Source organism: Harpia harpyja, chromosome Z (genome assembly GCF_026419915.1).
Source record: "Harpia harpyja isolate bHarHar1 chromosome Z, bHarHar1 primary haplotype, whole genome shotgun sequence".
In the NCBI taxonomy this organism is placed as follows: domain Eukaryota; kingdom Metazoa; phylum Chordata; class Aves; order Accipitriformes; family Accipitridae; genus Harpia; species Harpia harpyja.
Genome location: NC_068969.1, coordinates 16,945,447 through 16,960,630, shown reverse-complemented (window position 1 = coordinate 16,960,630; position 15,184 = coordinate 16,945,447). Strand labels below are relative to the sequence as shown.

General features: G+C 50.7%; 1 protein-coding gene across 3 annotated transcripts in view; it reads left to right on the top strand.

The window, feature by feature from the left end:
- Positions 1 to 15,184, top strand: part of PRICKLE2 (prickle planar cell polarity protein 2) — a 108,019-nt gene that overhangs the window by 70,358 nt on the left and 22,477 nt on the right. For all 3 annotated transcript variants that reach the window (XM_052777754.1, XM_052777756.1, XM_052777755.1), the window contains one exon: positions 5,400 to 5,583. In XM_052777754.1, coding sequence (XP_052633714.1) covers positions 5,400 to 5,583 — 184 coding nt within the window. The remainder of the gene's footprint in view (positions 1 to 5,399; positions 5,584 to 15,184) is intronic.

Sequence of the window (15,184 nt, the reverse complement as noted above, 5' to 3'; positions counted from 1 at the left end):
TACTGGAGAAGAGCTGCTGGGCTCTCCCTATGGCAGTGAAGGACTATGTTAATTTTTCAGTTTAGATAAATGTTTGCCCTTCCTGTGGGGTCTGGAGAAAAGGGGCTGTGTAGCAGGGTGGGAAGATGCCTCATTAGCTCTCAAATGAGGGGAGGAGATAACAGCCAGGGGTATTAAGACGCCCTTGTTAAGAGACTCAGAGGTCACATGAGCTGCCCCAAATCCTCAGCCTCTCCTGTTTCCGAGAAGTTTTGTGATTTACTGACTGGTGACTGACCCCAAAGCCTCATTGCGATCAGAATGATGGCACGACGCTGGAAAAAAAAATCAGGCTGCCATATACGTCTTAAGCCAAGCAGGAAGGGAATTGCCCCTTTGTGTTTACACACCCCATCCAAGCTGAGCAGACAATTGTATTTTGAGGGATTTCAAATCTTGCATGTTAATGTGTGCACAAATGCATGCAAATCCTTTATTATGGAGCACAGCAGAGGCATCGCGTGGCCCGGCGCGGGCCGTGGCATTCCTGCTCCTCGCGTTGTCTGGAGACGGAGCTGCTCCCTGATACAGCCCATTTATCTCCATCCCAGAAGAAACAAGTGAGAAGCAGAGATAAGCAGCGCTGGGCGGGAGGGTGGGGGGTGATGTGATAAGGGCTGTTTGCCGAGTTCCTTCTTTGTCCGAGAGGAATTTTAACATTTCTGCGATGCTTTTAAACTCTGCCTTCATTCTTGCCCTTGCCGGGAGGGCTTGGGCTCTTGCGCTGCCCTTTCTCAAAATACCTGCGGTGGCCTGCCAGAGCAGGCTTCGCTTTGGTGGTGTTTGCTGCATTAGGTCCTGTGTGCCCACCCAGCCGAGCCGGCAGCCGTGGCTGGAAGAGAAGAGCCTCGTGGCCAGGAGCTTTTCCTGCAGGCAGGGGTCTGCTGCCCTCACAACCCCGGAGGAGTCGGGTCCTGCCTGCACTGCCCCAGACCCCAACACGCGCGCGCTGTTTGCTGGGAGAGGCCAGCTTGGCCGGCTCCTTTACTGGAGCTACACACCATTTGCAAGGACCCGCTTTGCCCTGGCTTCAGGCTGCCCCCAGTTCCCTCTTCCCTGGCTTTTTAGCTCTGCTTGTGCTTTCTCAGTTTGGAGTCGTTGCTGCTTTTTCACAGCAGGGAGACCTCAGCTCTCTTCAGAAAGCCGGGGGCATGCTAGCGTCTCTCTCCAGAGCCTCTTGCATGGCACTAGTGTTTTCAGCGTAGTTTAACTTATTGTTGGTGCCGTTGCTACGATGAAAGGCCTGTGGGAGGCTCCAGCAATGGCAGAGGCTGTGCTTTGCTAACCGTGGCATACAACGAGAGACTGCCTCGTCCCAGAGACCTCGCAGGTCAATTGGGCTCACGTCGAGCCGTACGTAGGTGGACCTGGGCTGGAAGCATGCTTCTGCATCCCAAGCGAGAAGCACTCGGGAGCCAGGTTCTCCCGCTTGGTGCGTTGGGCCCTCTTTGCTTCAGATTCCCCTTGTGTGCCTGTTTTCGTCTGTAGAGAGAAGAGGGCTGGCGTGGGGTGGTGGATCCAGTTTGCACCGTCCCCCGGCACCAGTGGATGCGGGGGGATGTAACTGGGGAGGGGGGTTAGAGCCTCCCCTGAGAAGAGGACTGGATGCCGTGCCAAGAGCACCACGTAAAAGCAGCCGTTGCAAAATAATATACATCCGTCTTGTAACTTCATCACATGAAGCGCTGGCCTCGAGTAGAACAAATTTTTCAATCTGTTTTCGAGGCATTGCTGCTTTGTACCATGTGAAGTCAATTCAAGGCAGGCTCCTTTCCAGCTAAATCCGACACCAGGAAATGTTCTTTTTCTCCCCATTTGCTTCCCGCCATCCTGGCCCCGCGGCAGGGCAGCTCCGTGTAGCTCCGTGCCGAGCAGCCCTGCCGGATTGCTCCCCAGCCCGTGCCTCCCGCAGCAGCATGGCAGCTGGCTGGCTCCCTCTCTTCTTTCCTCCCTGTCCCCAAGCTACAGCTGCTTAACAGCTCCTTTATTTACCCTCCGTGCCTGAAGCTGGTTGTGCTGTCAGCTCTCCTTTCTCCGTTGGGAAACACAGCATCACTGGGTTTCTCCTCGCCAGCCCTCAGCTCCTGGAGTCAAGTGATGCTCCAGGATGTCCCCAGCTTTTAGCAACAGCACCAAAATATCTCCAACCCTCTGTCCTCCCCGATGCCGGAGACCTCTCTTAATCACCAGGGCAGGTGCTTGCCTGAGATGACCTTGCAGACCCTTCGCTGGGATGAGAGCAAGACGGAAAGGCTCAGGAGCAAAGACGGGATTTCTAGAGAGTGATTGGCATTAGTTTCTTCTTGCTTAAAAAAACCCCACCTCCCCGCGCTCTTCTCAAGTTGTGTGGGGCTCCTTGGCTGCACAGGCAGCGGAGGTGGTTGTTGATGAAGCTTTGGTGGTGGTTAGGTGAGGCTTGTGTCTGGCCAGAGCCGAGCTAATGGGTTTCCCTTTGCAGGACGTGCCACTCCACCTGGGCTGCAGCAGCCTTTGTACGGTAAGGTATGCAGCACGCCGATGCGCTGAGCATCTCCAGGCTCCGCCGCTCTTCCCGCGTTAAAGACTAACGAGCCGTTGCTGGCAGGAGCAGCCGAGCAGGCTGCCAGCCGTGGCCCCGCTCCTCTCCAACGCCCACCAGCTCTCCGCCGCGGCATCGGCACCCACGGCACGTCGTTGCTCCGGTCGTCGTGCGTGCGGTAGAGCGCTGGCACGTGCGTCATCTCACTTCGTGCCGCCCTGCTTCGAGGGCGGTGGGGGGATGCTGCTTTTTCAATTTCATCTCGTGTTTGAAATGTACATTTTTATATTACATTTTTACTACGGGGAATTATTTTTAATTATAGCGAGCTGCAAGACGATAAAATAAAGTTGAGTAAGTGAGACCTATGCAAAGAAGTCATGGAAACCATATCATAGGACTGGAAAGACACTCCTAGGACACTGAGTATTGTTCCCATGAAACAACATGTCCTAATGTAAAGAAAATAATTGTAATTAAAGCTGTTAATCTTCTGCTTTTAATGAGGGGAAAGGAAGAGAACTGAGTATCTCAGGGGCAAGATCTTGAAGTTTGTACAGTTTGCCCAGAGAAGTGGCAGAAACCCCATGCGTGGAGATGCTCAGCTTTTAATGGTGCAAAGTTTTTACAGAGCCCATTGCCCTGGCCTGGGGACATCACTGATGAGTAGACAGGCTACCTGTGTCCGTTTCATTCTTTACTTTTCTGACCAGGAGAAGCCAACCACTGGTGATACCCGCTTGCCTGGGATGGGGCAGGAGTGAGGGTGGGTGTAAATCAGCTTCCCGACCCGGTCCTCACGCTCCTGGCTGTACGTGGTGTGAGCTGTAGGATGGCGGTCGCATGGAGTGGCCTCTGGGATCTAAACGATCATACATCTCGCTTATTAACTCTTTGACACTGTTGTTTAAAGTCCTCACGGTGGCCTGATTTATCTCATTTATTAAAAGCCAAAACCTCTGGCGCTCTCCTGCCATCCTCCGTCTCCTGGAGGGGATGTGTGTGGAGCGGGGAGGAGGGCAAAAACGTGCAGGCTGGCTTCCTCCCCGCCACAGCGCCCGTGCTCCTGGCGTTGCTGCTACCCAAGCATGGACTGTTGGGTTTGTCTCCCTTTGAAGCTTGTGATTGATATCCTGAAAATTCAAATTTGGCTAAGAACTCCTAAACTCCATTAGAATAACTATCTCCAGTGCCGAACCTGGGGCTCTGGAGCTATTAATTATTGCTAGCATCTTGTTGCATATTGAGGTGCTTCTAATCATACTGTTGAAATGAGATGGAAACGGCAAAGAAACCAGCGGCTTTGCTGAGGCAGAGCACCCTTCCACGGTAGCTGATTAATTAAAGTATTCACATGAAATGGTGCCTTGATTATTTTTTAAGGTAACAGCCAGAGGCGATGCCGAGACTCTCCGACTGGACACAAACCAGATGCCGGGGGTGCGTGGGGGTCGCTGTGTGGTTTAGATCCGATGAAAGGCAGGAAATGGGAAAATCTGGCAAATCTCCCTGGCTTGACTTAATGGAGCCTCTTGACTTTTGCTAGAGTGCATTTTTTGTGCTGTAAGGGCCAAGTGGAAATTTAGACTCGAATCTGGATCTGAGCGCTGGTATGCTTAGCTGGCTTGTACACCATGATGAACAAGAAGGAAAGGTGTTTGAAAATTAAAGAACCCTGTGTTTAACTGTTGCTGCCCTCTGAATTTCTTTGCTTTACCTTATAGCAGAGAAGCCTCCAATGGCAACGGTAACTTTTCCCTTGCTTTTTGTGTGGTACCTTATTTTTTCCGAGATGTCTCCCTTCTGCTACCCAAGTAAAACCGTATCTCATTCCTCAGAAGTCAGTGGCATTTCATTAGTGCAAATTAATTCAGAATCCTGTGTGGTTACTTCAAAATAGATACCATTGACCCATATTGTGGAAGAGCATTGCATTTTCAGAAATAGAAGCCAATTTATCAGCATTCCCTTTAACCTCTTCCTATGGGGCTGGGGGATGTTTTCAGCCGGGTTAGTCCTTCGCTGTTACCCCTGGCAAAGGGGTGTGATGTCCTAGCAGCCCCGCAGATAAATGCTCACGCTCAAGCCCATGAAGAAAATCTCCCATGGACCACCAGCTGCAGGAACAGACCCTTAAAAGAAATGCTAAGAAGTGATATTTGCAGTGAATTAAGCTAATGGCAACCTGTGGACTGTTCTTTCAGTTCTTCTTGTGCTTACCCCCCCTTCCCCGTCTGGCTCTCGGGCAGCGTGTGAGCCGGGGTGCCGCTGAGCCGGGCGGTTAAGATGCCGTTGTAGTGTGACTGTGGTTTTTGTAGCCTCCCTTAATTTAATTTAGCTTCATATGTTCAGACTATAATCAATTTTTATGCTACTTTAATAAGCAAATTTATGCTATCAGCATGCTAAAGGGACTTGTCATTCACAGCTTCCCAGTCAATCCACCATTTTCTGTATTAGCCAAGTGCTCAGCTGTCCTAAATTCGGTAACTGCTCTGCAATTTCCAGCTGGCGTGCCGATCCGCACCAGGCAGGCACACGGCCCTTGCCTGTGCTGGCCCCTGGAAATGCTCCTCGCGGTGCATTAAGGGACAAGCAATTACATATCCCCAAACTCTGGGCAGTCTGACTCAGCTTGATTGCCAAGTGTTGTTACAGCAAATACGGACTTTTATTTCCTCCTTGTGAAAGAGACAAATCCTACGTTAGAAAATGCCTGAGCATAAAAAAGGGTTGAGTTTAGTATCCGCAGGCCAGCGACTGGCAGGAATTGCTTTGCTTTCTTATTTAAAGTGCAACTCACCGGGGCACCTCCTCTTTTTCCTCTCTCCTCACTTTGCAGGAAGATTTGCCTTCACTGTAAGTGCTCCCAGGAAGAGCACATCGTAACAGTTATGCCTCTGGAGATGGAAAAGACCGTCACGAAGCTCATGTTCGACTTCCAGAGGAATTCGACTTCTGACGACGACTCGGGCTGTGCCTTGGAAGAGTACGCATGGGTCCCCCCTGGCCTGAAGCCTGAGCAGGTAACAATGACACCACTCGGTTACCAGAAGTAAATTGTTTTAATATGCTCTTTGGAAATAGTTTGCCCTGATTTTTCTCCTAGGGGTGTGAGCACTTGTTGCCTATGGCTGTTTCTGGGTGCACTATAGAGACTTGCAGAGACGGGTCTGGTCTGAATGCACTAATGAAACAAAATAGAGATGCGATCCTTGCAGGACTTGTGGTTTTCTGCGTCTGTAGATATATCTAATTGGTAATTGAGAGGTGGGAAACAAAATACTTCCAGGATGGGGTTTGTTGTGGTTGTGCAAGGGAACGGATACGGATGTACCTACTACTGTTTCATGGGAAAAAAAAGTGGTGGGACTCCAGTATTGCCCAGGGACTTGGTGCTCCTGCTGTGCCCTCCTGGACCATTCTGCTCTGCGGTAAGTCCAGGGAAGACGGTTAAAGCCGGTAGATGACTCTGAAAAACGAGCCAAAGTCTTTGGGGTTGGGTTTTTCCAAGTATGATATTTGTGCCTTACTGGAAGGAATTGCTCAAATGAAGTTCGAGTCCCTCGGTACAGGAATTGCGCAGGATGCATTAGACCTCAGCATGCTGTCTGTGCAGAGAGCGCGTTGATTTCTGCTCCTTGCAGTTTACATGATTCGCTTGGTTTTTATGCTGATCTTTTACGTGTTCAACTCAGAACTTAATTTGCAGAGGAGACTGCAAAATGAGCTTAGCCTTGATAATTGCTATGGCAATCATTTTAAACTGTGTAAGGAGGCTGGGAGAGGGTGGAAAGCTTTCATTCTTACTGTTGTAGTTGCTGTCCTTAAATACTGTGTTTTCCTGAGCTTTTATTCAGAAGGGCTTAGGCATTTCCTGAAATATTTTGGCACTGCCTGTAGGCTGTAAATATTATCTGTCTGATTAGAGAAAATCCAGTAGTTCGGTGGTGGTGGTTTTTTTCTTTTTCTTGTCTTTACAAGCCTTGCTCGGTGCTTGCTTGAAACTCCGCAGCACCGTATGTTTCATTTGGTGCCATCCAACCATGCAAATCCGGCGGTAGCCTTTTTTTCTGTCACCTTCCTTATGTCAGAGGCTCCCTTTTGTGCCTTCCAGGAGGTACAAGACACAGCGCATGGAGAGATGCAGATGGTCCTGAAGTAGCTCTGCTGGTCCTTCATGCTGCAGGGACACGAACCAGTTGGGTTTCGGAAGTCCCGTTGGATGACCATACCCAAGCTGGTGCAGCCTGCTCTCAGCACGGCCTTCTGTCCAGGCGTGTCGGTGGTTTCTGGGGCCCAAGCTGGCCCATGTCCCTGTAGCTTTGGGTGGAAATACAGATATTTAGTGACAGGTGGTACCTGACCAGGTAGACATGGTCTCTGATGGGTACGGCATGGCATGAACAGCAATTGAAACCAACTTCCAGCACGGTGGTGACATATTCCAGAAGACCTGGATGCTTCTGTGATCCCTCAGGTGCTTTTTAAGAAATAGTGTGCCATCCGGGAGTTTGGGATGCTCGGAGAAAATAGAAGTCCGTTAGCTCTAGCAGTAGGTACTGGCATCTCCTGCATTACCCAGGTTAATGTATTTTTAGGTTCTTCCAGCATCTGTTTCTTGCAGAGGTAACAGTGCTCCTTGAGACAAACACCTGCTTTCTAATTACACTCCTCTGTCTGCGTTGCTGGGCCTTTTAGCAGATTTGCCACTTCAGACCTGTCTCTAATCACCATGGAGATGAAGAGCAGCCGTAAGCAGAGCCAAAGACAGGCACTGAAATCCTTCCAGCGGAGCTCATCCGCCAGCCCTTCGGGACCTTTCACACATCAGACGAGCCACTAAGGAGACAAAAGCAAGGTGTGACTTCTCTGGGCTGTGAAAGAGCCATGATGCAGGGCTGGAGGTTGTCCCCGAGTGAAGAGCAGCACCCTGAATTTCTCCGGGAGTTACCATCTGCCTGGGGGGTCGCAGGGCTGGGAGCTGCCCCGTGTTGCGGGAGGGTGCCGTTTGCCTCCCGTGGGGGTAGGAGGTACCTCTGCAGCAACGTGCTGGAGCCGTGCAAGGCTGCAGACAGACCTGGGGCTTTCTGGTCCGCGAGTCAGGTGTGCGCAAGTGATGTGGAGCCTCTGGAAGGCTGATGTCTGCTGCGGAGCAGCTGGTGGGCTCTGCTCTGGCTGAGGACACTGCTGTCAGGCTGGGCTGAAAACGCAGATTTGCAGGCAGTGAATTTTTCTCTGCCTTCCGCTGTTTCACTGTCGTATTTCTTTGACACGAAACAGATGAAATGAAACAACTTTTCCTGCAATATTCTACTTTATTAAAATCTCTACGCAGCATATGAGCTGGGGAGGTAAGTGGTCCCCTGAAAGACTAATGCAATTTTCTTATTATACTTGGACGACAGCCTTCCTACCTCGCTATTCTTGGGAGACAGTGTTCACGTCTCACTCAACGCAGCAATTTACAGGATTTCACGGGGGGAAGTTGGCCAACAAACGTGACATTGGCTTTTGGCAGTTTCCACAGGTCATTTCAGAATTTGGAAAGCCCTTTCAATCCATAGCTTAAATTATTAGGTATAATCTAAAGGGGAATCGACCCAAACCTACAAGGTCTCACTGGATTCCTAGACGCTAATTCGGGCATCAGCTGGTCTGTGGTACATGTCAACTATGTGAAAATCATGTTGGTTACTTAATGCCCACTACTGAAAAGAAAAAAAAAGCATTGGTCCAGTGTTCACAGGTAATGATCTAGACATTGCATTGAAGAGCGGAGCTGAAAGTTATCCCTTATATTATGGCTCATCAGAACGCAGGACTACAAAGTGCTTTATGCAACAGCCGTAAATATTATATATTTCTAAATATGTTTATAACACAGGGATGAAGATAGTAATATAAAAAAATTTTATAATACCACTGCATAAGGTATGGTAAAAATTCATCTGGAAAACTGGCTAAAATTTATGACATCGCTGGTCAAGAAAGAGGGGTATAAACTGGAAGGAGACTGGAAATGTTATTTCCTTGAGGAGCCTAGAAGAGCTTCGTTTGTTCAGCCTAGCAAATCGAAGGCTTGTGATCACTCCCTATGCATTAGAGGAGGAAGAACAGTTATTCAAGCTCCAACTTTGGCACAAGAACATAGATATAAACTGGCTCCAAATGCATTCAGGCAGGAAATTGGAAGAGATTTCAAACCATCAGAGGTGTAAGGCTCAGCGGCAACCTGCCAACAGGGATAGCGATGGGTAAAAACCCAAGACTGAGCTCCATAAATTATAACGTGATTAGAAAATGTGGTTTCTTGTAATAGCCGTCAGCTACAGAGGATACCCAAGAGGCTCCTCTGGGCTCTAATCCCGCTTGGATTGGACCTCAATGAGAAGTTGTCTTATTGCAGAAGAGGGACTTCTCTTCTGGAAGATACGGATGCAGATGGGAACGGGAGAGGTGGCTGTACAGGAGGCGAGGCAGAAGCTCGGGATGTGGGCTTTGAGAAATACTCTTCTTCCTGCCTGCCCTTCGATGGTCAGATAGAGAAGTAACTGTGAAAGCCTTGACATGGGCAGACACCAATAGAAACGTGTCCTCAGTAACGCAAAATCCCAGACCGGGGCTGGCTGCAAAGATGGGGGAAGGCAATTTCGGGAGCCAGTTTGTCTGCTGGGGCTGGCAGTCCGACAGCTGATCCTCCTTGCACTGACATAAGTTTGAGGGCAGATGCTTAAAAATAAGTACTTTTATGATGTGTTTTTCACATTTTTAGGCAAGGCATGCGTAAATACATGTGAATGCGCAGCCTTGAATTCCTTGGGCCTGTGGTTTGGAGAAATCCAAAGAGGTTATAACATGCCAGCTTGAATTTCTGAATACAAGGGATTTTTGAGGATTTCTGTCTTTATTGTGTCTCAATAATAGGAGCAGCTGGTTGTGGGCACAGATTTCCAATTAAACAAAAGATGGGGCTCTACTTCAAATGCGGTGCGGCTTTCGGTATGGCTCTGGCATGCCAATGTTCAGGACCCTTGTATGTGCCATAAGAACTTAATTCCCTCTTGCTGTCAGCACAGTTGCTCTGATCGAGTCCCTTAAAAAGTTATGAAAACCTCATCTGAGGTAAAATTAGTAGCATGAAGGTTCAGGGGATCATTTTCCTCTAAGACAGCCATTAGAGCTGGGACCTGGAGAGCTTTGCAGCATGGTGTGAGACTCGTAGCTGTCACAGGGGCTTTATTCAGGGGATAACGCATGTGTTGATTCCCGTTCCGGATCTTTTGCAAGACCTGTAGCAAGGGCTTGAGTTATAAAACCTCCAAGCTTTATCAGTTGCTCTTCAGGTCACGAAGTGAGGAAAGGAGAGTGGAGCTGAACCTACACTGAACATGCATTTACACCTTACCTAAAGACACCCACTTTCACCACCTCAGTGTGGTAGAAAGTACATTATCTGGGCCAGTCATCTCTGGGGGACGTGGGCCTCACTTGTGCCTCTGTGTTACGGTCAAGTGCGTTTTACCTTCTCGTCCTTTCTTGAGCCCTATAAGTTCAGCAAACTGTTTCACTCCTCAGGAGACTAAAGTCTCGCACGCAGCAAGGAAGGAACGAGACGGACCAAAGCAGCCCTGTGCCCCAAGCCTGCATGGTAATGGAGAGCAGAGAAGCTAATTTATGGCCAGGCAGAGGAAAGACGAAAGCCCCGTGAAGAGCTCTACCTTCCTTGACAGATCCTGACCCTGAGAGCAGAGCACAGCGGATGGGAAGCCGAGGGTGCTGCAGACAGGAGCTGTAACTCACGTACGCCGGTGCCAGAAGCTGCAGCCGCCTCTCGCTCTGCCCCCTTGCACACATGCACGCTGTAGTATTTTACGCAAAAGCTGCATTTCAGCACTTTTTTAAAAGCTCTCCAATTTCACTCAGAGGTAGCGGTAAGTCCATCACCTCCCAACTGAACTCTTTCGGTATCTAAATAGCCTGGCAGTTAGCGGCTCTTATTTCAAGGCTGGAGCTGTCTAAATCCAGCCTCCAGGCATTGGACCATGCCGAATGCTTCCCAGCTGGACGGAGCGGCAATCCTGCACACGAAATGCTTTTTCTGTGTGCGATGCCAGTGCTGCGTGACTTGGGGGCAGCTGGGGCGGGCTAGGAGATTCTGGAGCTATTCCCTCTGCCCTGGAGCAGAGCGGATGGAGGAGGTGTGAGTGCATCCCGTGCTGCAGAAAAGAAACCGTGGCAAAACTGTGCGTCTGGGCTCTTGCTCCATTTCTGTATCCTGGGGTGTTTGCCTGATTGAGGTGAGCTGATAGAAGCTGTTAAAATTATTTAATCCTTGAACAATCTTCTTATCGGGGAGGGAATCGGCTTCTTTTGGTGGGCCATGGAAACAAAACTACTCACCTGGTGGGGTTTGCTTGGTTCTTAAATTTGAAATAGCTGTGTGGTGGTCAGCAGAGGTGAGAGGCAGGGGAAGAGCGGGGAGTGGAAAAGAAAACAGAAAAATCCTTGACTACACAATATAAACTTGCCCTGGAGCTTTAGTCCAGCGTACAATTACAGCTTTTCCTTGTTGCAGCGTTATTGTAGTATGTTACCCTGTAACTTATTAATACAAAAGCACTTTAAGTGGCCTACCTAGGGGAATTATCAGCTATGATCAATGCAGCAGATGATCATTATAATTGCTGGTGCTGCAGGGGACTCAGCAGTATGAGAGCGGCTCTGCCGGTCAGTACCTCGCAGCACAAAGACCACTCTCAGATGCTTTTGAAAGTGCCGTTTCTGGCTCCTTTTTATCCAAATTCGATTTCTGCTTAAAAAAGAAGAATCATGGCATGCGCTTTCACAAGTCTAAAACTTGTGGATGTACGGCCTTCATTCAAATGTTCTTCTTTGATGCCAGCGGGAAGCAATGTTTCCGCGGGATCTCCTACAGACCAAGAACTGCTCCAAAGGCTTGGCAGGAGCGGATGTCGTTCTCAACTGGTGAGCAGCAACGCTCAAACGACGCGGCTGCCGTTAGCCGTGGGAGAGAAGCGCGCGGAGAGCCGCAGAGCGTGCCAGAACAAATAGCACTTGGGAAAATTATTTTTCCTTTGTTCCCTGCCTTTGTCCCTGCGACTCGGGAGCGGGTTTCCGAGAGCAAACCCAGCGTTGCGGGGTGCCGGACCGCCCGGCACCGGGGATCGCATCCGTCTCCCGCTGCCACGTGCCGGCACACAGGCGGGTTCACGGATCTGGGGGTGATAACGGTCTTCTCCCAGCCGGGGCTGCGGGGTCTCGGGGGGGACCCTGGCTCCCTCCCGGGGTGCGTGCCTGGCTGCATCCCCGCACACGGCAGACCCAGCCAGCAGTTCCCACTCTCCTCTCCATTTCGGAGCATCTGGCCTCGCTGCAAGGATTGTTTTGCTTCAAGAAATAAATAAGCGCTTTGTATCCTAACGGCCGTGGAAAAGGAGGACGTGCCAGACTCGGGCCAAAGCACACTGAACCCGTTTTCCAGTTTCACACATGCTATCATCTGTGGAGCTCGTGTGTGAGCCTATGTCTACAAATACTTGCAACGTTTTGCAGACACGTTGAGAGGGTTATTCGTGTGTGGCTTGTTTGGGTTTTTTTCCCCTTTGTTTTTCCAAGGGAGGCCAGCAGGGACGAGAGAAATACTGAAGGCACCAGATTCATTTCTCCGTCAATTTTAAGTATTCCGTGTAAAAGACCATTTAATGCCTGACATGCAGTTAAAAGCCAGCGCTGGGGAGGAGCAGGCGAGCCGCAGGAGCAGCCCCGCTCGCCTGGGCCAGCACGGGCTTGTCGGAGCCACCGGCCGCCTTCCTCCCGCTGCAGCCGAAGCTCGTGGGAGCTCGCGCGCAGCGAGCCGGGTGGACGGGGCCACGAGTGAGTGCGCTCACGTATGGACCGGCAGACGCTGCTCCGCACATCGCTGTGCCGGCAGCTCCCTGCGCCCCTGTGGTACATCCCTGGGTGGCGTGGGGTGGGCTGCCGGGACTGTGGGACCCCTGGCGTGGTCCCGGGGGAAACGATGCTGTCCTGGGCACGGGGGGGATGTCGGAGAATGTCGGCGTGCCTGGATTTTGAACAGACTCCACCGCGCGTGATGATTTATTGGGCTGTGCCTGAGCGGTGGCTGACCCACCAAGGTCCCCTTTTTGGGGACATCCGTGTTCAGGCACTCTGCTGCACACAGGCCAGCATGTACTGGCCTTGCAGAGCATTTTGCAAAAGCCTTGCAGGTGGTTTTGCAGTTCGTTTGGTTTCATGAAAGCCAGGTGGGATTGCCCAGCTGGATGTGCTGGAGCTGTTATGGCTGAGCAAGTCGGCACCCATCAGCTGAGCCGCGCCAGGACACCGCGTGCTCCTTTGTAGTCCATCCCAGTGGTACAGTCATCCCAAACAGCCCGGTTTGGTGGGTGCTTTCGGTAGGGGTGAGTACAACCGAATGCTACTTCCCAACAGCAATTCCTGGCATAAGAAACATGGTATTTCCCCTCCGCTTCCTTTAATTCATTGATCAAAGAGATCCTTCATCAATGGCTTAAATTCACAGGTTGTTTGCAAACTTTTCCTGCTAGGAGAAGGTGTAAGACTTCGCTTACAAATATGCTTACGTGGGTTTTGTCTTCGGTCACCCCTGGGACCGCCAGGAGAAGCTGCAGTCCTGCCTTTATTTAGCAGGGCCGGGGTAGGTTTGTAAACTGTCAGAGTTAAACTGGAAACACACCCCAAACCTAGGAAGACTGCAGAACACAAAGGCATTTGTAAACTAATGTAATTACTTTCCTCGGTGCCTTTGAATAAAGTTGGCTCCACTTTAAAGGCTTTTTCCTACCCTCATTTTACATTGCGTTCTTTCCTTTCTCCTGGTTTCTTTCTTTTTAAATTTCTATCTTCCCCCCCACACCGTGCCCTCCCCTTTTAGCTCCAAGCAGCTGTTAATTTCCAAAATGTGTATCAGTTTTTCTTAGCAAACCATGGCGTTTGGACATTTTCCTTTTGACAGTGAGAATAACACCCTGGGAAGATGGATATCTGCTGCTCTGGTTTCTTGCAGCACAGAGCCTGTCCAAGCACCTGGGAGACCTCCCCGGGGCAGGACAGGGCTTGCCCGGCCGGCCGGCGTGCCACGGCGCCCAGTACCCGCAGCCAGCCTGGCTTCCAGCACACTGGCCAGCCCGTCCCCGTGGCATCAGGGCCTCATGACATTGACTGAAGCCTTACTTTAACTCAGCCTGATGTTTTCCAGATTCCTCTGGGGTTTCTCCCATTCGGATGTGAGCAGAGGTCACAGTGAAGAGGGGCAGGTGGGGAAACTGAGGGTGAAACCTAGCCCGGCCCCCCACGTGGCTCCCGTGGGTTAATGATGCTTGTTCGGATAGCCATGGCCGGAGCAGATCTGTTGCAAGGGGAAATAGCAGGATGTGGAGCTGCTGTATTGTATGGCAGAAGTATTTAATAATAAAACAGTTAAAGATACAGCATGATTTAAAAGGGATATGTTATCCGTCCTGGGTCATTGCCCCACACTCTTTTCCTTATCTGGGTGCAGCTCATGTTGCAGAGCCTGTAAGGTCAGTGAGGAGCCATCTGCCAGTGCGTGGGGGGTCTGCATCAGGCCCTTTGGCCACAGTGGCCCTGCAAGGCTCACCAGCTACAAAGGCTTGTGCGTGCTCCGAACCGGAGCTGGACGGAGGAGGAGTTAATTTTAATGGAAAACAGTGACCTTTTGTACAAAAGCAAAGTGCAGACTAGGCAGTTTTAGTTTTCCAGCAAGTTAACATTTTCTGCAGGCCTTTTCCCTGAAAAGCCAGATCGATCTGGAAATCCCCTCTTTCCTTCTTTATTTTTCCTTATTCTTGAGCATCACGACTGGGCTGTGCCAGCCCAACTGCCAGCCGCTCACTCGCGGGGTCGGAAATGCTGTCGGCAGCCAGCTGAGCACAGAGGGAGGGGATGCTGGCAGCCTCTGACTCCGTTCCCTCTGGGTGCATCCCGTGGGGAATGGGTGATGGATGAGAGAGCATATTTGCACAAGCCTGGGTTAACGTCAGCCCGGGCAAGGGGTGTCCTTCTGCTCTTCGTCTGCGCTCCAGCTGGGCCTGTCGGGATAGGAGTGATGTCCCAGGTGAAAGGATCTGTGTGTGTCCCTGGTTCAGGTTTGACCCCAGGAGGGACGGTGGATGTAAAGGCAAGAGCGGAGGAAGCCATCGACAGGTATAAGGAAAGAGTTTTCTCCCCACAAGATGTCCTGTGGGTGCTGGGCAAGGACTGGCAGCTGCCTCTGCTCCATCCCTTCCATGAGCATCCCTGCAGAAGGTCCCCTTGGCTGATGCAGATCCAAAGCAAACCCTTTCGGGTTATTTCAGGCAACAGAATGCAGGTTGGAGCCTGTTATATTTATTTTGTTTTGCTTTTCAAACCAAATTGCCCATCCCTGCCGAGCTATGTTGCTGGTGTGATGGGAGCCAGTTCCCGCGGACCTGCTGAGACTAAATGGAAAACTTCCTAGCGGAAGCAGGAGCGGAGCTGGGCACGTACGTCCCGCCACGCCAGGCTCCGGGAAGGCAGTGCCCAGGCTGCCGAAGGAAGAACTCACATCCCTGTTTTTTC